We start from the raw sequence: 25,058 nt of genomic DNA, 5'->3' as shown, positions 1-25,058 counted from the left end.
CGTGCAAAGATAGACACCCTCAATTATTGCTCCGGCTTTCTTCCCATGGGTGACTTGGTGTTAGCGACTGGATGGTAGAATTGCACAGAAACCTGAGCTGTAAAGCACCACGGGTTAAAAGTTCAGCTTTCCACCTTTATGATGGCAGGTTTCGCTCTCTCACTGAGAATGCCTCATTTGTATTTACTTTCTAGGGTCGTTATCTGTCCCACGAGAGTCTTTGTGAAGGTCCAAATTTCAAATAAACAGTATACTATAAGACAGGTATGTGTGGATAATTTTTGTTGTATTTGGCTAAAATATGGGTACTAAGCTCAAGAGGTAAACATAAAAGTATGCCATTTAAAACAATGCATTCCCATTAGTGTTTGAATATGTGCCTAAACTCCATGTACACTTTTACATGGTTATGTCATTTCCTGTGTAAAATGTGCTTGTTTATACAGCAGCCATATGAAAGATGCAGTAACCCGCTATGTGGGCTATTTGAAGCTTTCTTTAAGAAACATAAAAACCCCTTGACCCTTGTATAATAAAAGGTGTTAAAAGACACTGCTTTTATAACATCTTAGCCAAGACTAATAAGAATGTACAAAGCAAACAATTTTTTTTGCTCCATAGTCCTGGTCAATCACGTGTTATTTTATGAGTTTACTGTTGCTGTTGGGTAGTAAAACGATATTTTAAAATAAAATTGCATGAGGTTTCATTGCTTCTCAACAAATTTAATAAATAAGGAAATCTTAACGTTTTTTGAAAAACAGTAAATACAGGGCAGTAAATACACTCAGAATAACCCGTTGATTCTGTCATTCCGAGTTCACCGATGTCCCTGTTTTGCTGGGGTTTTTTTCAGGACTAGTTTCGTCTTTCTGCAATGATTTGGCTCGAATGGATTCGGTTTTCCCCAATGTCATTTTGAAGGGCATAGTTGTGAAGAAAAGAATTGCTCCATTAGTAATAATAGTGATGAATTGGCTGAGCCTCTGCAGGGGGACAGAAAACGCTCTTTTCACTGGTGTTTTCTCTAGGAGTCTCTTGAGTTTGTCACCCTGTGCCAGGCTGTGCCAGCCAGGAGCCCGGGCCGAGCAGACTCTGCCCATTGGGCTGCCAGAGAAATGCCATGAAAATGAAGGTATTGCTTCTGCACGCTTGGTTTTGTACAAGATGCCATTGATCATGGCATTAAGTCAGAAATAAGCCTTTTAGTGATAAAAGCAGGCACGTCTCATTTTGCTCATGCAAATGGCTTCAAAATACATTAATCTTTCTCCAGAAATGTTGAAAGAGAAAGACCCTTCGGGTGCTCCATGGCTGTATGTCTGCACGGCAGCGCTCTGTTCTGCAAAGGTGCAATAAGACTCTTTAGATGGCAAAGAAGTCATTAACTCATACGGTTAGTGATCAGATTACAGGAACCCAGCTAGAAAGGCTCATGGTAGGATGGGGAGAAGCAGACGGCGTGGGAGCAGGAGCTCTATAGAAACCCGGAGGGAATGTGGCTGGGGAGAAGGTATCGACACAGGCTGGGGCTGCAGGGATGGAGAACAGCCCTGAGGAGAAGGACTTGGGCACACTGGGGGATGAAATGCTGGACGTGACCCGTCATTGTGCATTTGCAGCCCACAAAGCCAACCGTATCCTGAGCAGCATCCCCAGTCCCGTGGGCAGCAGGTTTGGGGGGATCCTGCCCCTCTGCCCCGCTCTGGTGAGACCCCCCTGCAGTGCTGGTCCAGCTCTGGTCCTCAGCACAGGACACACATGGACCTGCTGGAGAGGGGCCAGAGGAGCCACAGGAATGATCCGAGGCTGGAACAGCTCTGCTGGGGACAGGCTGGGAGAGTTGGGCTGTTCAGCTGGAGAAGAGAAGCTCCGGGGAGACCTTATTGAGGCCTTTTGGTACTTAAAAGGACCCTGTAAGAAAGATGGGGACAGGCTTTTGAGCAGGGCCTGTTTTGATAGGACAAGGGGTGATGGTTTTAATCTAAAGGAGGGAGATTCAGGCCAGACATGAGGAAGAAATTGTTGCCCCTGAGGGTGGTGAGAGCCTGGCCCAGGTACCCAGAGAGGTGGTGGCTGAACCATCCCTGGAGACATCCCAGGCCAGGCTGGACGGGGCTCTGAGCACCCTGAGCTGGTGAAGATGTCCCTGTCATGGCAGGGGGGGCATTGGGGAGCTGGGAAGGTCCCTTCAACACAAACCATTCTGTGATTCTATGATAAGGGATTCGGCGAGAAGTGGCTGTCAGGGGGTGGCAGTCGGGACAGCAGGAGTTGAGGTCTGGGCGAAGGACTGAATAAGACGGACTGAACGCAGGAGCCACTGCAGAGTGAATGTAAACCCAGGTGGAACAAGAGATGGGTTGGGTGGCAGTGCTGCTGGTCCGAATAGACGTGTCCACGTGCCTATCATGAAAAGAACGGTGTAAGCAATTCTTTCTTTCCACTTGCCTGTCCTTCTCATGCCAGTGGCTTTCAGGCTTTATTCAGACCTTTGGCCCAGAAGCTGCTGAAGGCTCAGAGCAAGAGCCGGCTGCTGAAGCCCAGCAAAGGCAATAACTTGTGCCAGCGGCAGCTGTAGCACGATGCTGAGTGCGGCCGTGTGTGCTGTCGTGGGAGGTCCAAGGCAACAGAGCCGAGAAACCCGAGCCTGGATGATGAGGCACTTTCATTTATGAGATTTTCAGATGGATCACGAGTTTCACTGCTGGGCCACAGGCAGATAAGCTGTCTGCCCTCCCCAAGGCATCTGTAGCCTGAGGCTGAAAAGGCCAATCCTGCAGCTCTGAGAGCCAGGTCCTGGAGGGCGAACTGAAGCATCTGGGAGCTGAGCTGGGAGCTGATGGGCAACAAGGGCCCCAAAGGAGTCTGGGGACAGGTACCTGTGGGTTGGGTCCCTCTGTCCTTTGGGGATTCAGCTGCAGGCATGAGAGGGATTCACTGTCTAGGGAAAAAAAAACAGTGCAGAGGCTCCTTTAAACATCCTATTCCCTGCCTTTTTTGTGTGTTTTGTTTGTTTGTTTGGGGTTTTGTCTGTTTGTTGTTTTGTTTTGTTGTGGGGTTTTTTTACTTGCCCAGGGTGTGGAGGGCTGGGGCCTGGTTCCTTCTCCCTGCTGCACTGCTACCGGGCTGGAGGCACCAGGAGGGCAGGACTCTCGTGTCTCCCACAAAGTCACAGAATCCCAGAATGTCAGGGGTTGGAAGGGCCCTGGAAAGCTCATCCAGTGCAATCCCCCCATGGAGCAGGAACACCCAGATGAGGTTACACAGGAAGGTGTCCAGGCGGGTTGGAATGTCTGCACAGAAGGAGACTCCACAACCTCCCTGGGCAGCCTGGGCCAGGCTCTGCCACCCTCACCGGGAAGAAGTTGCTTCTCAAATTTAAGCGGAACCTCTTGTATTCCAGTTTGCACCCATTGCCCCTTGTCCTGTCACTGGTTGTCACCAGAAGAGCCTGGCTCCATCCTCCTGACACTCCCCCTTTCCATATTGATCCCCAGGAATGAGTCCCCCCTCAGTCTCCTCTTGTCCAGCTCCAGAGCCCCAGCTCCCTCAGCCTTTCCTCACACGGGAGATGCTCCACTCCCTTCAGCATCTTGGTGGCTGCGCTGGACTCTCTCCAGCAGTTCCCTGTCCTGCTGGAACTGAGGGGCCACAACTGGACACAATATTCCAGGTGTGGTCTCTCCAGGGCAGAGCAGAGGGGCAGGAGAACCTCTCTGACCTACTGACCACCCCCTTCTCATCCACCCCAGGTACCATTGGCTTCCTGGCCACAAGGGCCCAGTGCTGGCTCATGGTCACCCTGCTGTCCCCAGGACCCCCAGGTCCCTTTCCCCTACACTGCTCTCTAATAGGTCATTCCCCAACTTATACTGCTTATACTTATACTCCCACTGCACAGCTGGATTCCAGCTGCTCCACAGGGCCATTGCGGTGCTGCCTGCACCCTGCGGTGTGGGGCTGGCACAGGACACCCACCCCGCACCCCTGCAGGAACTGGGGATCCAACCTGCATTTCCGATATAAATCACACAGAGGAAGGACTTGTACTAAATGCTTCCACGTTCAACTGATCCCTTTTACTGCTGGGTCCTTAAATAAACAGCTGTGTTACAGACAGCCTGATATTTGAGGGATATTGTGAGAACAGCTGCTGGATGAGTCCTGCAGGCAAGAAATACCGAGTGTGAGGAGGGAGAGAGGAGAGAAGGACTTGAGCGATTGGCAGCAGCACAGCTGATCCTGGGCTCTGCGCCTGCACCCAAACAGGGACTCGAGCACACGAACACGGTTGCAAGAAGGTGTCAGTGACACCCGTGGTGACACATGTCACCGCATTTATACAGATCCCTGAGCTATAGCCTGGTGCCCAGGCTGAGATGTTTAAACATCGAGCGCCTGCAGCCCACACATCTTCACTTCATAGCATCTATAATGGAATTTAAACCCACCTGGCATGGGTTGGTGACGGAAGACGAATCTCAGATGTATGAAGAAATATTACAGGCATGGAACAAGTGTATTGATTACTTCTTCTTTTTTTTTTTTTTTTCCTGTGGAATAATGTTGTGTGAATAATATTCGATCAATAAGCTCCAGAAAATGTAAGCTGGAATCTTTCTGAGGCATGGAAACTTTCGAAACAGATTGATTCTTTGGAGTTCTGAGCAAAATGACCTGCCGTTTGTCTCAAAACGTAAAGACGGTGTAGCTATTTGTCTCCCAAAACATTATAATGTTTTTGGTAAGAGAAAAAGCCATAAGAAATAATTCACTTCTTGCAACAGTAATGAAATATCCCCCATGCCAGTAAGATAAGAAAGTGATGAGGAGCATGTGCTGGCGTTGTCAGGGTTTTAAAACATTTAACCTGCACCAATAAGCCTACTGATTTTTAATAAATCTTGGAATTCTGGGGAAATTCCAGAGGTTTGGGAGACTCAGGAGAAAAGGAATTTAATTCAGTACTATAAAGGGTCACTGTGCTGACCTGGCAATTATAAGCAAATTATGGGACTGACTGAATCTTATAATGTGATTGAAGAATGATAGTTTAATTCATAGGCAATGAGGGCAGGAAGAACAATTAGGATCATTTAGGCTGGTGAGCCCTGTGTACCTCCAAGTCCCTGAAATGTCAGCTCCGTTTTTACAGCAATTGAGGCAGCAAATGCAACTTTAGGAATGACTGGAAGAGAAATAGAGAACAAATGAGAAAACAATACGCGGGGGCTGCAGGGGTTCCCAGGGCCGGTGAACACTGTGGGGCAGCACAGCTGGAGAGGGGCAGTAAGAACCACTGGAAGCATGAAACAGCTTCTGGGACAGTAGTAATTGGGCAGACGGGAGCGTCTGGGGGAGACGGAAAGCTGGTGTGGGCCAGGAATGTGAACTGGGGGCAAGTTTTCTCCCAAACAAGAACCACAAGGTACCCAGTTAAACTGGTTCAGGACAAGTTTGAAACCAGCACAAAGATACAGATTCCTATAGTGCAGCCCAGCTGCAGAGCTCCTGACCGCACCCTGGTTTGGATGCTAAAAGTCTACATATGTTTAAAAAACCTGAATAAGTTCATGGAAGAAAAACCCGTGAAAAGCTGCTGGATGTGAGTCCATGGGACTTTCTGAGCCCCTGGGAGCTGAGAAGCTGTGCCAGGGAAACCTCACTGCACATTTGTCCTCTCCTTATTTTCTTTTCAGGTTCTGTTGCCTGCAGGAAATGGACTTGATGGATCCACAGGCCGACTTGGCAAAACCGCTCTGTTCTGTATGTTCTGTAGGGCTTGCAGTGAGCGGGTACAGTGATTTAACAGGGCTTTGACCACTGTCCTGTTAGAGAAATATGGTATTCTGATGTGGTCTCTGTTTTCCCACCATTTATTTTTTTAAAGGAAGCCTATTTTTAAAGTTCCTTGGCATTAAATGACACTACATAATAGCCGGGTAATATGTATTTGGAAAGAGAGATCCAGGATTGATTTAAAGACCGAAAGTTTTAAAAAGCTCACCACATTCAGCTTGAAGCTAATTCTGTGAATATTAGCACTTCATTTTTTCATAAGCAGCTATTTCTACCTACTGTCCAGTTTCCACTTTGAATCAGTGAATTGACTTCTTTGTCTGCTACATTAAAAGCTGGCTCCCATGGGCATTGTTCTGCCTATGCAGACTGTGATGAATTTTTTCCTTTATTTTCTATGAAAGGGGTAGATCAGCTTGGTTTTGCTTTTGCTGTGCACCTTCCTTACCAGATTTTTCTTCTTTTTCTTGTGTATTTTCTTTAGACTCACTTCTCCAAATACTTTTTGCAGTGTGAACACCAAAACTCATGTAGTGTTGCAGTAACAACCTCATCAATGACACAGAGACACTACTAACTCCCTGCTTTGAGTGGATTTTGTCTTTCACTATAGTCCAGTGTTCAGCTTTCCCTCTCAGCTACAGCATCACATTGGGAGATCAAACTCAACCTTCTATTACAGCCAACACCGCTTCGGCATAATCACTGCTTTAGAAGGAAAAACTTTCTGTTTTGTAAGTTCTTGCCTCACAGCTGAGTTAAAAAGCAGCTTAGTCCCACTAAGAAGTTCCTGCTTGACAAGATTTATATAATTCCTTCTACTCTTTATGAAGTAAAAGTTACTTTGCTTTTTAGGGTGAGGCATTGAGACAATTAGGAGACTGAGGGGTGACTCATGGGGATCAATATGGAAAGGGGGAGTGTCAGGAGGATGGAGCCAGGCTCTTCTGGGTGACAACCAGTGACAGGACAAGGGGCAATGGGTTCAAACTGGAACACAGGAGGTTCCACTTAAATATGAGAAGTGAATTCTTCTCAGTGAGGGTGGCAGAGCCTGGCCCAGGCTGCCCAGGGGGGTTGTGGAGTCTCCTTCTGTGCAGACATTCCAACCCACCTGGACACCTTCCTGTGTAACCTCATCTGGGTGTTCCTGCTCCATGGGGGGATTGCACTGGATGAGCTTTCCAGGGCCCTTCCAGTCCTTGACATTCTGGGATTCTGTGAAGTGAAGGTGCAGCCTCAGGAGCCCTCTCAGCAGAGCCCCATGTCCCAGGCTGGAGCCATCACCAGCTCCCTGTGCCTCGGGAGCAGTGAGCTCTTTGGGAAGGAGCAGGGGGGGGATGCCTGCAGTGATCTGCGCTTCTGGAATGTCGAAGTGCTGGGCTTCAAGAACCAGGCAGAGCGCTGACAGAGCCCCCGCTGCTCACACTTCTTCACTAAAACCCTCGCTCTCAGGACATTCTGCAGACATCCCGAGAATGTGAAGATTGAGCTGTGCTCTCTTTGGCACAGATTTAAAGGTTACCTGAATGCTGCTCTGGAGCAGAGGACTGTTTCATACAGATCTTGTTCTGCTCTCAGCCCCGATTGCTGCGGGAGGTTTGAAAATCTTGCTGCGAGTCCACGGGGCATCTCTGAACCCTCTTGTAACCACCGGTTCCTGGCAGGCGAAGCTCTCACCAGTGTCCTGCTCTCCCTGCGCGGTGCCGCTGCCTCGGGGAGGTTTTACCTCCGGCCATCGGGCTGTTTTTCCCCAGTGGTCTCCAGCGCAGCCTGTACCGAGCTCCCAGCCGTGCTGGCCGGGTGAGCTCAGCGAGGGCTGCGGGGCTGCTCCTGCTCCCGGCCTCCCCGCAGCGTGGGACGTCCCTGCCGGACACAGCCCCGCCAAGGCCGGGCCTTCCGCTCGGCTTTTCGGGATATGAGCCAGACCATTGCTCAGTCCCTCAGGGACTCGTGGCAGCAGCAGGAGCCTCTTGCAGTGACTGGGGAGGGTGTCCTGGTTTTGTTAAACCTTGATGCTTCTGCTGTCCCCACAGCACGGGGCCAACTCCTGCAGGCCGTGTCTGGAGCCGCATGGAGGGAGGGAAGAGGGAGTGACTGCTGGAAGGTGGTGGGGACATTTCTGAGTGAAAATTGCTCAGACTTCGCTGGGAGGGACTGACAGCATGAGGCTGACAGATTATCCTGGATAGCCAAACCTTGCCCCATATTATATGGTTTTGATCACAAACATAAATGTACTTGGTATAAAACAGAAGGTCAGGAGGGTTTAAGACACGGTATATGAGAAAACATTTTCCAGATTTCAGCTTCCTCCGAGGTAATATGCAAGTGTAATTAAAACAGAACCTGGAAATATAGAGTACAGTACCCTATTGAAAGTGTGTTGTATGAGCTGAACTCCCTTCATTGATAGCTTTCCAAAACACACAGCTGCAATAATCTCTATCCAGGAGAAGGGAATAAATTAAGTCTGAACACCTCTGCTTATAGTACAGTACAGTGTATAGCCCTGCACCCCATATAACCTCTGAGCGGTAATGGAAAGCTGAAGGAGGCGCAAGTGGAAAACCTCTCTGACCAGCAAACACTTTCTTCTCCAGAAAGCACACAGATGGGAAGAAAAGCTCCTGAAGCAGAGGTGGCTTAAGCACTGGGATGGCTTGTTTCTGCAGCGGTCTGCTCAAGTCGTCGAGCCTCGGCAGTGGCCGGGTGCCAAAGCACACTCCGGGCTTGACAGGTGGGGAGGGAAACGTCCTGGGCTTGCCCCAGCAAACAGTGAGCACTGACGGCAGCGAACACACAGGAGTTTATCACAGCGAACAGTAGCAGCAGCCACGAGGATATAGAAGCTCGGAAAAAGTAATCAGGTCTTATTGCTACTTCCCCTGAACAGTTCAGCCATGGAGCTGAGGATTTGCTTGCGAGGCTTCCCCAAAGGCAGGCGGAGCGGCACCGAGGAGCCTGTTCCGCTCCACATCCGCTGCTCCTGCAGCGCTGGGGCGGGAGAGGAAACCTCCTGCAGACCAGAGCAAGGACCACTTTGCACCCCCGGCCAAAGAATTCCAGGTTAGGGAGCTGATCTCCACACTTGCCAAACTTTTCAAGGTCCATAATGCATTGTGAGGATTGTACTTTTATTGAAATATTTTTTTATTTTCATATTTTTAAATTGCATTTTTCCTGGAAAACAGCAGTAGCAAATGTGTGCACAATTACACTCTTAACTGAGTACTCAGTCTTACGGAGAGGACTAAGCATCTTTAAGTTGCTAAAAATATAATTGGTTTCCATTAAAACTCAGTTTCTAATGTCATCCTAAGGGTGGACTTGGTCTTAAAGTGTCCAGATTTACTCTCTGTGCAAAGGAGAACGTTTTTGTGAAAGCGAAGTATGACAAATTCATTATAAACTACCAGTTCAACCTTAGAAATGCCATTTTCCCTCAGCGCACAGCCGGAGCTAGAAACTCAGCAGACCGTGCGTTTCCCCAGATGGCCCCTTGCTGCATTTCTGTTACTGGGAGCTCTGCTCAGGGTGGTGCAGACACCCAGGGAAGCTCTGTGAGAACTCACACCACACTCCCAGGGCTCCAGGGGCTGTTATCACTGATCAGCGCTTCACGTCCTAAAGGCTCCATCGGCCAGGCCACGGTGCCAGAGCTGCCCGGGCTTCCCTGCTTCGTATGAGGCCCCTTCAGCCCCCGGAGCACCAGGAAGGTGCAAAGACTCTCGAGGTGCAAAGACACTCGAGGTGCTGCCAGGCCAGCTGGCAACCCCACAAATGCACCAACCCAGGGTTACTGAGACCTGCTGGGTCTGAGCAGAGGTTTTGCAATGGAGTTTCTCTTTATCATCATCTGCAGAGTGTCCTGGAACACCCACTGTCGCGGTTTAACCCCAGCAGTATAACCATGAGAGCCACTCGCTCGCTGCCCCCGCAAACAAGGGAGAGAATCGAAAGGGGAGGGAGGAACTTGGATTGTGATAAACACAGGTTAATAAATATCAAAATACTAATACACTACTAGTAAATATATATATATATTTATTTTAAAATAGAATATAAAAGAAAAGATACTCAATGCAATTCCTCACGACTCTGTCCGCGCCGAGCAGCCAGTCCCAGGCAGCAGCACCTGGTCCTGAACAGCTGATCCCAAAGAGAGAAAGAAGGAAAAAGGCAGAAAGGCCCTGAGGCCTTTGCAAAACGGCACGATGGTGAAAGGCTGAACTAAAGAAAGACCTGACCAGAACTCCCCAAACAGGTCTCCATCCTGGCTCCAACCAAAAGAGACAGTGCGAGAGTAAGAGAAAGAGAAAACCAGAAGATCCTGACCCTCCTTAAATACAAAGCCTGACGTCAACGGGCTGGAACACTCTGATTGCTCAGTGTGGGTGTCAGTCCAGCTCTGTCCATCCATCCATCCATCCATCCCCTTCCTCGCTGCCTCACACCTGTGGGCAGAGCTCAGAGTGCCCTTGGCTCTCGGACCAGAGCAATTAAAAACATTAACTCTGTTCTGGGTGCTATCTCTTGTTCTCAAACTAAATTCACACAACGACTGTGCTCGCTACAAAACAAAAGAGAGGTTTCTAATGCATGAAGAAAATTTGCTCATTTTCAGTCAAAGCAGCACACCCTGATGTTTTCTGGAGTGTCCCAGCCCTGCCTGCCCCAGGTAACAGGGGGAGACCCTGTTTCCCCATGTGATTGTGAGATTTTCTTTGATTCTTTTCTTATGCAGGAGCAGGTGGTTAAGAAGGAAAATTAATACCATTTAAAATCTGAACTTAGTTGGGAATTCAGACTGAGCAGAGCAAAGACAGAAGGTGGAAGATCTGTACTTCTGCCCTGCTCTGAAGTACGTTTGTTTTCCAGAAGGAGGGAGGGCTAACAATTGCCTTACCAAGTTCTTTATGTGACTGAGAAAAATAAAGAAGTAGTTATGGGACCTTATATATTTAGAATATTTCAAAATGGTTGATTAACCTGCGTAGTTACATTTTAAAATAGAAAACTGCAGGCTTACGTAAAAATGATCGGTCTGCTTTTCCATGCGAAAACAGAAAAAGGATGTTCTATGATAACATTTGAAATGAAATTATATATTTTAAAATGCCTTTGTTTAAAAGTTAGTTATCATTCCTTGTTAATTAAGTCAAAAAAATAAATAGAATTGTAGTAATGACCACTGAACCAGCTTGGGAGAGGTTACACGTACAGGTAACCTCAGGAGCACAACAGCGCAAGGGCCACTGTGCAGTGTGTGGAGAGTCTTTCAAAAGTGGACAGAAATACAGAGTAAAAAACCACGCAGAAAAATCTGTTTTGTGATGAGTTAAACCCAGAAAGTCTGACTGCAGAGTGGTCTGCATAGAACATCGTCACTGCTGGAGAGGAGACGTGGCAAAGCAGCCCCAACACAGTGTCTGTTCTTGCACAGCTCCAGGAAAGTGTTGGTCGTTCTCCATGTCTGGGCTAGAATCTTCACAAAGGGGCTGGGAGGGCACCCTGGGCTGCCTGATCCTGCTCTGAAATGCCAGCGCAGGATCTCGTTGGGAGCAGTTCAGGTGTCTTCATGTCTCAGAATGGCCACCTGGGGGAAAAGGTTTTTCCCTGTGCTTGCCTGTTTGGGGACAGGGCTTCAGGGTGATTGTCACTAGTTCTCCCCTTTCCCCCTTCTGTTCCCTGCAGGACAGGAATCCCCTTAGAGTTCAAACTGAAACCCAGATCTGATGTTAAGAATGGTATTTAATAATGCTTTGAGTCTAACACACGGAGGACAGGTAAGCAAATAGAAAGGATCAGAGGTAGCTTTAACCTTCCTTGCTAGAATTGGCCACAGACACATGAATGAAATGAAGCGTAGCATATTCCTGACAGAGATCTCCAGTTCCCTGCGTGTTCAACATCCAGCTCCAAGTCAGACCCACTCATTCACTAGACGCGTTGTCAGATGCAGTTAACCCATTTCAGCAATAGCGGTGGTGTCAGAACATCTCGAAGAGGCCGACTGCAGGCCCAGGGATCCAGGACGCCTCTGGAAGTCCAAGCAGGTGATTCCATTGGCCCCCTGAGGCCCGACATTTAAGAACATATGAAAATTTCTAAGGACTACTGTGGAGTTTCAGGGCTATTAAAGCAGCTGCTACTGCCCTCTTGAGAAGCTGACATCCCAGTAAATATGCTGAGAAAGAGGGGAGTAGAATATTATAGCTCCCCAAGCCCTTTGAGCCAGCACTGCTGCTGACAGAGCAGCCTCGCTCTCTTCCCCAGCTGCTCTTGCTCACATCTGCACCAGCACTAACATTTGTGAGGTGATGTGGATGTGATCCAGATTAAGACCAGCCTGGCAAAACAAGGCAGCTCATTCCAACCCGTGGGGTTGCTGCTCAGGTTTACTCTGTGGCCTCATGAAAGCCGGTGCCGGCAGCAGGAGCGGGGCGGGTGGATGGCCCTGTGCTGGCTGCAGGGACACCAGGGGCTGTGCCGTGTCCGGTGCCTCCGCCGACACCCGTGCTGGCCCCGGACAGGGTCACACAGACATGGACAGCCACAACGGCCACATCTACCTCAGCCAGGGGAAACTCGCTGCCCCTGTGCTGCTCTTAATAGAGACAAGTTCTCCTGCCCCTCTACTCTGCCCTGGTGAGACCACACCTGGAATATTGTGTCCAGTTGTGGCCCCTCAGTTCCAGCAGGACAGGGAACTGCTGGAGAGAGTCCAGCGCAGCCACCAAGATGCTGGAGGGAGTGGAGCATCTCCCGTGTGAGGAAAGGCTGAGGGAGCTGGGGCTCTGGAGCTGGACAAGAGGACACTGAGGGGGGACTCATTCATGGGGATCAAGATGGAAAGGGGGAGTGTCAGGAGGATGGAGCCAGGCTCTTCTGGTGACAACCAGTGATAGGACAAGGGGCAATGGGTGCAAACTGGAACACAGGAGGTTCCACTTGAATATGAGAAGAAACTTGTTCCTGGTGAGGGTGTCAGAGCCTGGCCCAGGCTGCCCAGGGGGGTTGTGGAGTCTCCTTCTGTGCAGACATTCCAACCCGCCTGGACACCTTCCTGTGTAACCTCATCTGGGTGTTCCTGCTCCATGGGGGGATTGCACTGGATGAGCTTTCCAGGTCCCTTCAACCCCTGACATGCTGGGATTTCTCTCAGCTGCCGAGCAGCAGCGCCAGTGCAGCCCCGCGGCCCCGGGGGTCGGCCCTTGAGCAGAGAGCCCCGCAGTGCCGGGCAGGCCCAGCTCTGCCGCCTCCTCCCCTTCCCAGCCAGACCCCAACCCAGGCCTGGGGCTCCCTCCTTTTGACACCTCCCGCCTCACCACCCCGCTCTTCCCAGCCTGTCAGCCGCTCCCCAGCCGCGCAGCGCGGGCAGCACAAGCGGAACATCCCCCCATCATGGCCACGCGCGAGGGGTGAGCGTTGTTGCTGACATTATTGGTAGTGTTGGAGGTTGTGTGGGGACTGTCTCGGGGGGCAATTCGGGCAGCGTGTGTCGGGGCGGGGGTGTCAGAAGACAGTTTAATGTAGAATACCAGCTTTGGGAGCTGGAGGTGAGGGTTTAATTCCCTCTTTTCTGATGATGAGAGAGTGTGGGGGAACTCTCAGAAGGGGTATAACCTTCATTCTTCGGTTTACAAGACTGATGTTTTTATAAACTAGTATTACAGTGTTTTAGTAATTGAGTATTTTATTTTCTAGGACTCCGACAAGAGGAAGAGCATGAGGAGGATGCTGAAGCGGGCGAAAGAGGCTGGTTGGCCGGTGATAATGAGCCTGTTGCTCTGATTGACTCATGCCCATGCCAGCACACGGCGTTTGGCGACCGGGACTCAGCGCCCGTGCCTCGGCCCCGCCCGCTCCGAGCCCGCGCACGCGCGGTGGCGGCCGGAAGGGGCGGGGCCGAGCCCGCCGCGCCGCCGGAAGCCGTGCGGAGGAGCCATGGCGGCGCTGGCGCGGGCCGCGGTGAGTGTCCGCCCGGGGCGAGCGGCGGTGCGGCAGCGCAGCCCCGTGCGGCCGGGCCTGCCCGCGGGCTGTGTCCGGCGGGGCCTCTCAGCAGACAGCGTGCGTGAGGCACAGCCCGGCCCGCGGGGCTGCGGGGGGAGCGGCGCCCAGCGCCTCCTCCTGCCCCCCTGCCCCCCTGCCCATGGCCCCTTCCCCATGGCCCCCAGCGCCTCCCCAAGGCCCCGCGGCCCCTGCCCGGCTGTGCCTCCGCTGGGCGAGCGGCGTTTCCTTCATAGCTTGTCTTTACATAAGATCTAGGCCAGGCTTTAGCATTCCTGCTTGGGCTTGAGAAACTTTTTCTTTTTTTTTTCTTTTTTTCATTCTGGTGCCTCTGCCGTCGCTTTGGGCCCCGTGGGGTGGGGATTGCTACTGTGGGAGATTCCCTTCTCGCTTCAGAGGTGCTTGATTGAAAGGATAATGTGAAGATTCCGCTTTCTCTGTTACAGGGAAGAGATCAGGTTCTTATGAATGAGAGTGGATTACTAGTCACACAACTGCCTTCTCATGCATTAGTGGTGTTTTGTTTTGAATGAGCTTTCAAAGTCTTTGCAGCAGAATGCTGCTTTTAGCATAAACTTTAGAGAAGGGAACTCTGCCTGGGTCTGGTATTCAGTCACAACACAAATACAGGGATGGCCGGTGCTCTAAGCTGGAGGCAGATTCTCATCAGGAAGATGAACGGCCTTTAGTCTGAGGGCAACACCAACTTACAAGAAATAAATTGTTGGCCCTGAGGGTGGTGAGAGCCTGGCCCGGGTACCCAGAGAGGTGGTGATGAACCATCCCTGCAGACATCCCAGGCCAGGCTGGACGGGGTTCTGAGCAACCTGAGCTGGTGAAGATGTCCCTGCTCATGGCAGGGGGGGCACTGGGGAGCTGGGAAGGTCCCTTCAACACAAACTGTTCTGTGGTTCTGTGAAGTTAATCCACTATATTCCTGGAACTGGTGTCTCAGGTGTGGTTTTTACAGGTGTGGCCAGCCCTGCCCTTTTGGCTCTCAAGCTGAAAGCAACCGGGAGCAAGCCTGCCCTTCAGCAACTGCAATGAGCTGGAGTTCCTGCTGCCTCTTCCTATTCCTGCTCATTCTTGCTCATGTCTTTGCACTGCTGGCCTACCATCGCCTCCTCCTGCAGTTTTTTGTGCCCCTGAGCTGTAAATGCTGGAGCAGCAGGACTGTGGTAACAGAAAAATAGTATTCTGCAGTTTTAGTATGTTAAGCAATCATAGCAAAAAGGGAGGGGGAAGCCAGGCAGGAGGGGAGCAGGGAGGGTGGTAGAGAGTCACCAGATGGGTCCAGCTCTGTGGAGCTGTACCCCCAGGGGTTGGTGTGCAATGAAAACCTTGCAGAAGGTAAAGGACTTGTCTCCTGGGCTTACCTGTCCATGGACAACTCATTTCCTGGCTGTTTCTGGCATTTATATGCAAAGTAAGCTGATTCAACTTTTCAGCCTAGTCACGAAAAATTCTCTTTGGATGGGAGGAGATGTAGTTGTTGGCTGTTTTTGTGATCTGAAGTGCCTTACTTTGTGATCAGAGAAGCACCTGAGCTGTAGAAAGTGGAGGGAATATGCAGTTGGGTAATGGGACATCTGAGAGCAGCAGCGTGCTTCAGCTCGAGCTTTGCTGATTCTTGGCATTTCCAAGCATCTGCTTTTGTATTAGAATTTAACAGCTGCCTAATCATATGAAAATAAATCTTCAGACTTCCAGCGTCTCTTCTTCCGACTGGAAATAAGGACGGATTTTCTTTTCTTCTGTCTTCAAGCCTTCTCAGGATCTCACAGCGTATGGTACAGTCCTGATTATCGTCCAGACATTTTGGCCCTACCAGTTAGTAGTGCTGTTAATAAAACTGTTCTTTACCTCAGAAGAGATCTTGCTGATTAGTTTGTCTGCTATGTGAGTCTTTCCTAATGGTTTCCAGGAGGATTTAGAAGACCACAGTGATATTCCTTCGTCTTGACAAAGCAGCTGTCGGCAGGAGGTGCTTGCGCTGTCTGCAGACTATTCCCGAGTAATCCTGTGCACTTTGTGCTTGGTACATTTTCTTGCAGCCAAATGGAGATGTAAAAGTAGCACTTGTGATTTGAAAGGAGAGTTGTGTTCTGCGAGCGGTGGTGCTGGCTTTGGGAAGATTCCTTGGCTCATTGCGTTCACTTTCGGCTTCTCTGCTGCTTTCTGCTTTTGCTGTTTTCTTTATTAGTTGATTATTTATCACATCTCACCTTTGAAATGTGGGTATGCTCATTGTTTGTTTTTGTATGTCTCTGTCTGGTTGTGTTGCAGCAGTGCTTTTCCACAGCTATAAACCCCAGTATATTCCAGCTCTAAGACATATTGCAGCCTAGGCGTGCTTTCCTTTTTGCCTCAGAGATAAAGCCTCAGAAGAATTCTGTCAGTGCTTTGGAATCTTGTAGTAATTAGTTATAAAAAAAGGTGATTTTTCTCTCTCACGTCGCTGTTTGTTAAACTATTTATCTCAGAGCACTGGAAGTACATTGTGGTACTCAGCTGAAATGTCTTTTTGGATAGAAATCTATCATTTTCATAATTGTACTTGCTGGACAGTGATGTTAAGGAGAAAGAGCTGGAACTATGTAGCCTTGCTGCAGTAGCGAAGACTGATCCCATTTGTTGTGGCAGTGCGTCTGTCCCCTCGCAGCTTTTAAAAACCCAGATGCATTCCCTAACGGATCAGAAGTGCAGCTGTGTGAGGAGCCGAGGGGGCACAGCAGGGACCGCAGGGACAGGAGCTCCAGCCGGTTTGTCTCTGCTCCCCCAGCCCTGGGCAGACGTGCGGGTCTCCCGCTGTCCTGTCACTGGGCTGCCCACCCCATCGGGGATTTATACAAACCATTAACATTCCCCTGGAGCCTTCTCAAATCTAAATGTCTCCTTATATATTGGATGCTTCAATCTCTTAGTCATCCTTGTAGCCAATTGAAAACGAAGCCATTTTTATTATTCTGACGATATGTACATTATTTACAGTATTAATGTAGAACATGTATGGAGGTGGCAAATATTGTACTAACTTGAATATTGCAGCAAATGAAAGGTGCAAAGGAAGGGCAGGCAAAGAGAACTCTGCCTTTTTTCCATGTTACCTGGCATTTTCATTACAGAAAATAATTATTTTCACTTAAATTTATTGGGACAATACACGTTTTTGAAATACTGAAATTCTGAGCTGCGCCTGAGTAGAGTTAAGAGAAAGATGTGTAAAAGCTGAGAGTTGGATGTGGGCTTTTTAGAGCTCGCTTGCTCAATCGCGGAATGCTTCTTAAGCATTTGAATTTATTGTATAGATATAAACATTGTGGTATAGTTTTACGATGTAGACAGCCGGCCATTTCCTTTGCCCGGTCTGTTTCTGCCATCACACCTGGGTTGCACGCTTGTACTGGAAGGCAAGACTTTTTTAAAATCAAAATTTATACTTCTGTCAAGCACAAGTTGGGAGTTTAATCTGAGGATTGTTGTATAAATGAATAAAACTCGTGGCAGCAGGAGGACAGTTAAACCGTTTCTGAGCATTAGGGTCCTTTTCTTCATTGCTGCTCTCTCTGTTCCAGAGCTGCCAGACTGGAGTCGCTCACTGGATCGCAGCCTGCGGTGGATTGTTACACACAACCGCAACCCCAGGCCAGCGCAGACGGACGCTCTGTGCTGTTTCCCAGGTAGATATCAGTATATTAAAGTGTGTAAAAAGTTTAAATTGGGATGAAAAAGTCATGCTTATTAAATAGCGGTTTCCAAAAGTGATATCTGCGCTGTCTGTGTGTTCCTGAAATATCAAGGCAACTGGAAAGCCTTCTGCTGCTAAAAGAGTGAGCTCAGTTGTCTTCATTCCAGCTGGGTAGTCTTTTAATGGATCCAAATGATCCCGTTGCAAGTAGATGAAATGCAGAAGTCCAAATGGAGGTGTCATTTTTTCCAAAGCTAATAATGATTGCATGTAATTTCCAGCACTTTATTTCATAGAAAGTCTCCACTGTACAATAACCTTGGACTTTCTAGTACTCTGGGTATGTTACCTAGCAGGGCAGAACATGAAGTCGTGTCGTTTCAGTGGCAAATGCAGCTTTGCAGTTGTGCTTTCAGTTCTGCAACAGCATGCACAGTGTCAGATTGTGTCTATCCGTAGTAAATTAACTAGAATATCGTGTAATAGCAGTTGATGATAAAGAGGTGAAAAATGTGTAGAAAATGGCAATAGGTGCAGGCTGTCTGGACAGAATTAGAGTATATCTCTTGGTGTTTCCTTGTTGCATAAAATGAGAGGACATGAAGGCTCTTCTTTGTCTTCCTGTATCTTAAAACTCATATCAAGAGCCATGACTTACAGAATTAACTTACCTGTAGATTCTTTGGCTTGAATGTCTTTTCTCAGATAAGACCTTCCAGTCCTGGGAAAATTGTCTGTACTTTTGTTGCACAACCATACTGTTAAAACATCATCCATATGGAGTAGGATACCATGTAGGGACCTGGACAAGCTTGAGAAGTGGGCCCATGTGAGCCTCATGAGGTTCAACAAGGCCAACTGCAAGGTCCTGCAACCACCAGTATCAGTCCAGGCTGGGGCTGCAGGGATGGAGAGCAGCCCTGAGGAGAAGGACTTGGGCACACTGGGGGATGAAATGTTAGACGTGACCCGTCATTGTGCATTTGCAGCCCAGAAAGCCAACCGTATCCTGAGCAGCATCCCCAGCCCCATGGGCAGCAGGTTTGGGGGGATCCTGCCCCTCTGCCCCGCTCTGGTGAGACCCCCCTGCAGTGCTGGTCCAGCTCTGGTCCTCAGCACAGGACACACATGGAGCTGCTGGAGAGGGGCCAGAGGAGCCACAGGAATGATCCGAGGCTGGAACAGCTCTGCTGGGGGACAGGCTGGGAGCATTGGGCTGTTCAGCTGGAGAAGAGAAGCTCTGGGGAGACCTTATTGTGGCCTTTTGGTACTTAAAAGGAGACTGTAAGAAAGATGGGGACAGGCTTTTGAGCAGGGCCTGTTGGGACAGGACAAGGGGTGATGGTTTTAAACTAAAGGAGGGAGATTCAGGCCGGACATGAGGAAGAAATTATAGCCCCTGAGGGTGGTGAGAGCCTGGCCCAGGTTGGCCAGAGAGGTGGTGGCTGAACCATCCCTGGAGACATCCCAGGCCAGGCTGGACGGGGCTCTGAGCACCCTGAGCTGGTGAAGATGTCCCTGTCATGGCAGGGGGGGCACTGGGGAGCTGGGAAGGTCCTTTCAACCCAAACTGTTCTGTGATTGTATAATGTTTGGAGTAGAGAGGGATATGAGCGGTTGTGAAGGTGATTGATAGAGCTGATCTTACTCCGAGCCGCCAGTAGATTCACGAAATACTGGGGGTGACTGCTCTTAAAAAAGCAGTATATTTCCTATGTCTGAATTTATGAATAAATAAGGCACTGGTGATGTGGGTGTGCTGGGAGGCTATGGGAGGTGCTCTAGTCAGTGTGCAGCTTCTTCCCTGGAGATCCCACTCACTCCTACTCAATAGTTTTCTTTATTTTGCGGTAGCTCTGTGATCCGGATCATGTGCTGTGAAACTATTGCAGTTACAGTGGTGGTTTTTACCTTGTTATTTGTTTTGCTCAAGTCTTGGCACAAAGGCAATTGAATGAACTATAAAGTCGTAGATAAGAGTAGCATAAACTGTTTCTCTGCAAGGACAGGAAAAAGAATTATTCTTCATTAAGAGCAAAACCCATAATGAGAAGTACTGGCTGAGAAAATGAAAGTGGATAGCCCATGGTTTTTGAGAGTGAAGTGTTCTGCCAGTCTATTCCAACAGTACACATGCAGAGCACTAGAAAACGTGTGGAGTGCAGCATGAACCATGGCCAACCACTTCGTGTTATTATCATAACTTTGTGCTGTTTGTGATATGAAGTTTTTCAGGATTAGACAGAACCGTAATTGATGTGGAAGCAAACTAAGGGTAGTTGGTGTGAAGCTAAGTGTTTACTTGTTAATGTTTCTTTCATTTTTTACTTTTCTTTTATAATTTTTACTAGAGACGCCAGGCTGACCAGTTCCGACTGTCGAAATCCTGTGGTGGATTGATTCCAGCCAACGGAGCCATTACACAGCCAAACAGATCATTTTACAACACAAATAAGGTTAGAAGAGTTTGATGGTTTTATCGTCGGGGGGCACATTGTGCCAGGGATTATACAGATAGAGGTAACAAAGCTCATTTCAAAACACGTAAGACATGATTGATCCTTTATATAAAATGTTTAAATATAGCATGAACAATGGGTATGATAATTTGAGAAGTGTGTCCTGTTTCTTTCCAGCAAATGAAGCACTGGCATGGGAAATGCAGTTGCTGTCGGGTTATCTGGGGTGTAGGTTCCAAGGAGAAGCCTGGGGGCTTCTTTCCAGTGAGGAAAGAAACTAAGTGAAGGAGAATAATTATTGAGGTGGGGGGCAGATGTTCCTTTATTACCATTAAAAAGGGTAACACAGAAGTTGTCCGTACATGTTAGAAGCGACATGTACCTTGGGAATAATGTGTAACGACAGCTTTGCTGTTTGCTAAACACTGAAAATTGTCATGCAGTCTACTAATAATGACTAATTTTTGTGTAATTATTTACTGTTCATCTGTACTATTTTGTTAATTTGTGGTCTCTGTTACCTTTATCGTCTTTTGTCTTGCGATGGAAGTTTTCTGGAGCATGAATCATCTCCGTAAGATTAGTTTAGCCCTTAATCCAAGGGCGTCAGCATCTCTCAACTTAAACATTTCCTGATCCTGCTCTTGTTAACTCAGTGTGAAGAAAATGCAAAATGGAATGTGTGTATGAGAAATGAGAGGACAGAAGGAAGAAGACAGTTAGGGATTCGTGGGTGAAACTTGCAATCCCAGTTTGCTGTCAATCTCGTCTATTTTACTCGTGCAGGTGAATAATAGATGTATTTTAAATCAGCTATTTTGACGTGGATAGACAAAACAAAGGAAAACGAGGAGATGTGTGGAAGGAAAAAAAACCCAGCTGCTGTTTGCATCTACTTCTTAACCAAAGGTTTTCCTCTTTTTAGTCCATTTTTTGGTGTTTTTCAGCTGGTGAGGTAAACCAAACATTTTGCAGGCAAGGAGACTGAAGTGTACAAAGTGGCTTGTACAGTTTACCATGGCCAGAGCCAAGAACAGTACCCAGGCTCTCAAAGGTGGCGTGTACCCCTTGTTCCTACGCCTGCCTGCACCCCCCTCTTGTACCTGCGCAAGGATCACTGGGAGAGCAACGGGTGACAAGCCAGGGGGTGGCGGGACGATCCGCAAGGCAGGGGTCAGACTTGCTTTTGCTGCATTAGAAGGGGCCTGGCGGGGGGCTGCAAAGCTTGAAGGATGAATTTGTAAACTTCCTTCTTAAAAAAACCGTGGTGTAAGTAGCCAGGCAGGATTTACGACCAGAGAGGAAGCAGTTTACAGCAGCGTAGGTAAGGTTTGAGGTAGGTTTTTGGACTGCAACCTCGTTATTTCAAGTAGGAAAATACTTACTTGTCTTTGAAATACGAACTTGACTATGCACTCCTGATAGGAAAATGGTTTAGAATTAATGGTGAGCTCCAGTTGTTTCATTTTTGTATTTGGTGTCAAAATTAAGAGTATTGTTCAGCTTGAGCGCTACATTTCAGGTATTGAGCAGGAAAGTCAGCCTGAGGTGGCTTTAGGTCCCTTTCAGTGTCCCGATGAGCTTGTTTTGAGTGCGTTATAAAACACATTTTTGAAGTTTTTTTCTGGATCTTGTCTAGATGTAATTTTCTACACACTTGTAGGACTGTTTAGTTGATTTGGCTGCAGTCCTGGCGCTGGCGGGATGAACTGCATACCTGTGCCCATAGGCTGAACCACACACTCGCTGCTTCAGTCCCCCCTCCATCTCCTGAGCCAGTCCAGGCAGACTTGCAGAAGAATGAAGAATCACGGCATTTCTTACCAAAAGTCTGTTTTACACTCAGTCATTTTTGGTGATGAGCTAACAACAGTTGAATCAATGCAATTTTGGTTTGCAACTTCTGCGTAATGAAAAATCTGTACTGAGAGAGACTTCATAATGCATTTGTAGATAACAGACATTTAGTAAAATTAAGCTGCCTAGATTCACTGTGGTTTAGGATGATTTTAATTCCTATGGAGAATATGAGTGGTTATTGGGGCATGAGTTCTGCATTGAGCAAATCCTGTCCCTGCCTGGCTGGAGCGGGGCTGTGGAGTTACCGTGAGGTGTCATTGTTAGTCCAGAGTATTGCATGGGATAATCTTGAAGAGAAAATACCAAAAATTGGTTTAAATATTCAAATACATGTTGGTAGACTCACTGGGTCCATTGCTTGTGACAGAGGGAGGAAAGGTGCCTGTGCAGATGCTCCCGTTCTGGATGAGAACAGGGGACTTGGCAAACAGTGTCAATGGCCAGTGTTCCAATCTGAGGATTAAAGAAGGTCCTGGACAGCGTCACAGCGTCTCATGAGGTGACTGGTAGATAGTGAAATGGCACTGGGCATGTTCGTTCCTGTTTACCTGGGCACGATGGGATTCCAGACAGCAACAGCTGTCTCTGGATAGTACCCAAGTGCAAAGGATTTTCACTCATATGCATGGATATACATAGGGATTGATTATGTCTCAAAGCTACAGTTTTTATCATGTTTACAGTTAGTTTCTAATTAATGATAGCAACTTGTGCAGGATGTATATCTGTATTTTAATGTGTATTTATTTATCATTCATGCCATTTCAAAAATGACTATATTATGCGAGGAAAGCAGCAGAGAAAACAGCCAGAATGCTCAGAAATGTGAAAAGGTGTCAGTATGAGAAGAAGCTATTTTAGAACCCTTCTAAACTAAGAAGAGATAACTGATGGGAATATATATGATACTGGCCTAGAAAAGTCATACGAATACTGAAAACGGGAAGAGGAAATGGTTGGTTGTGGCTTCTTACAGGACAACGGGGAGCATCCAGTGACCTGACAAGGTTGGATTTAAAACGGGCACGTAACTGTGAAACTCAGGTACCACGACTCTGCATTATGGAGGTTAAATAATTTCAAACACGTGGCTGCTGAAGGTGCATCCAGTTGTAGCTGCCAAAAGGGAGTGTGTGGACCCCTGTGGTGGTGCAGGCCGGGCTGTGAGCAGCCGGGCAGGTCACCCCAGGCTGTGCCCCCATTGCTCCTGGGCATGGCTGGAGATGGTGTCCTGGGATGAGTGTTTGTTCTGGCTATGTGCAGCACTCCTTACATCATGAAATTGCTTCTCTACTAAGAAAATTATTTTTTTAGTATTCGCATGTCTTAGGAGGAAGTGTTTAGGGTAAAATTCCAGCAGCTTAAAGAAATTTAACATTTCTTTGGTCAGGGAACTTTGTCAGATCAAAGAATCATTTTGGTTGGAAGAGACCCTTAAGATCATAGAGTCCAACCACTACCCCATGTCCCTGAGAACCTCATCTCCGTGTCTGTCCAACCCTCCAGGGCTGGTGACTCCAGCACTGCCCTGGGCAGCCTGTTCCAATGCCCCACAGCCCTTTGGGGAAGAAATTGTTCCCCAGATCCAACCTCAACCTCCCCCGGTGCAACTTGAGGCCGTTTCCTCTGCTCCTGGTGCTTGTTCCTGGGGAGCAGAGCCCGACCCCCCTGGCTCCAAGCTCCTTTCAGGCAGTTCAGAGATCAGAAGGTCTCCCCTCAGCTCCTGTTCTCCAGCTGAACCCCCCAGGTCCCTCAGCCGCTCCATCACACTTGTGCTCCAGCCCCTCACCAGCTCCGTTCCCTTCTCCCAACTCACTCCAGCACCTCAAGGCCTTTCTTGGTGTGAGGGGCCCAGAACGACCTTCCTATAGGGAGTGCCCATTGTAACGCCTCTCAGCTGTGTTCCTCCATATATGTAGGAAATTCACATGCATTAGATTTTGCTTAGATGGGTTAAAAGTACAGTAATTTGTTGATAACAAAATGTTTACACTGCGTACTTAATTCATTAGCAATGATTTGCTGGAGTAGGAGTGGTAAGTACTGTGGGCTGATTGCTGCTGCCAGAAAGGCAGAACGCCACAGGGGTTCAGCCAGTCCCGTGGGGTTGAAGGTGTGCAGTTAATCTGGAAGAGAACGTTTCTCTTCATATTTGCAGACACTGCAAATCATTAAGGGCTAAATACTTTCCTGATCTAGATTTTCTGCAGGTACCATTTAGATTAACTGTGAGGGGAATAACAATCTGGGGGAGGTTTTCAGTAAGAACAATGGGTTCATGGAGCTTCATGAGTTTTAAGACGGAGCTGATTGGTTTCTATAATTACTCTAGAATATGACGTGCCTGTGAGAGCAAGAGAGGGAACATGAAATGTTAGCTTTATTTGCTCCGTTTCTGTGATTTGTTTGCTCGTTTTATCTGTAAAAGATTTAAGCCCAAGTAAAGACATACATTTAGAAAGAATATTGGAATCTAGACTGGTGGCTGTATTTTGCAAAGGAGGTTTCTGTACAGACTGTTTGAGTCTCAGCTTGCAGTGGGATGCTTTCGGCAAAACGGTTATGCAGTGTTTGATTCATAAACAGGATAATGTCACATAGGAAAAACAGTGTCATATTTTGCAGAGAGGACCTAAATATGTATTTGTTTTGTCGAACAACGAAATTAAACAAAACCCCTCAAATTGTCTGTTAAATGTGTAGCTTTTCTAACTGAAATGATTTGTCGGATTTTATTGCTCAGACTGAAGTGTGTGATATTTCAATCTTACAGCATCTTTCTGCAAAAGATTCCTTGCAGCCATCTGAAGAGAAAGTGGGTCCTTTCACAAGGTTGATAGAAGCACTGGGTTTCACGGGACCGCTGAAGTACAGCAGATGGGTAAGGCATTCATTTCATAGTTCTTTTGCTTCTTTGATACTTTCAGAGTTCTAAAAAGCAAACAAAAGCCCCTCACTTTTTATCCGATGATAGGAGGAGTACTTGATGGAAAAGTTCTAATTATTACCTATGTAAATTCCTGGCTAGTGATGTGAGGAATAATAATCCATAGCTTAAACCTCCCTTGATCTATGTGTTGCCATCATTGACATAAGTAGGAAAATCAGTTTGTAGAGTCTTAACCTTCTGGTGTCTTATTTTTCACTTACTTTGTGCACCGAGGATGCAATAACAGCCTTACTATCCAAGTGGAACACCCACATTGACCATCGTCTTGTCTCTAACAATGACCGAT

The 25,058-nt window shown here is 47.9% G+C and overlaps 1 protein-coding gene across 1 annotated transcript in view; it reads left to right on the top strand.

Moving 5' to 3' along the window:
- Window positions 1-13,718: 13,718 nt before the first annotated feature.
- Window positions 13,719-25,058, top strand: part of UQCC1 (ubiquinol-cytochrome c reductase complex assembly factor 1) — a 52,800-nt gene continuing 41,460 nt past the window's right edge. The window contains exons 1-4 of the mRNA XM_082065269.1: window positions 13,719-13,776; window positions 17,391-17,495; window positions 19,855-19,959; window positions 24,596-24,703. Of these exons, the coding sequence (XP_081921395.1) occupies window positions 13,753-13,776; window positions 17,391-17,495; window positions 19,855-19,959; window positions 24,596-24,703 (342 nt within the window). The 5' untranslated portion in view covers window positions 13,719-13,752. The remainder of the gene's footprint in view (window positions 13,777-17,390; window positions 17,496-19,854; window positions 19,960-24,595; window positions 24,704-25,058) is intronic.

The sequence above is a fragment of the Streptopelia decaocto genome (genome assembly GCF_964273445.1).
Source record: "Streptopelia decaocto genome assembly, chromosome: 14".
In the NCBI taxonomy this organism is placed as follows: domain Eukaryota; kingdom Metazoa; phylum Chordata; class Aves; order Columbiformes; family Columbidae; genus Streptopelia; species Streptopelia decaocto.
The sequence above is the reverse complement of the archived record's forward strand: the minus strand, read 5'-3'. Positions and strand labels throughout refer to the sequence as shown.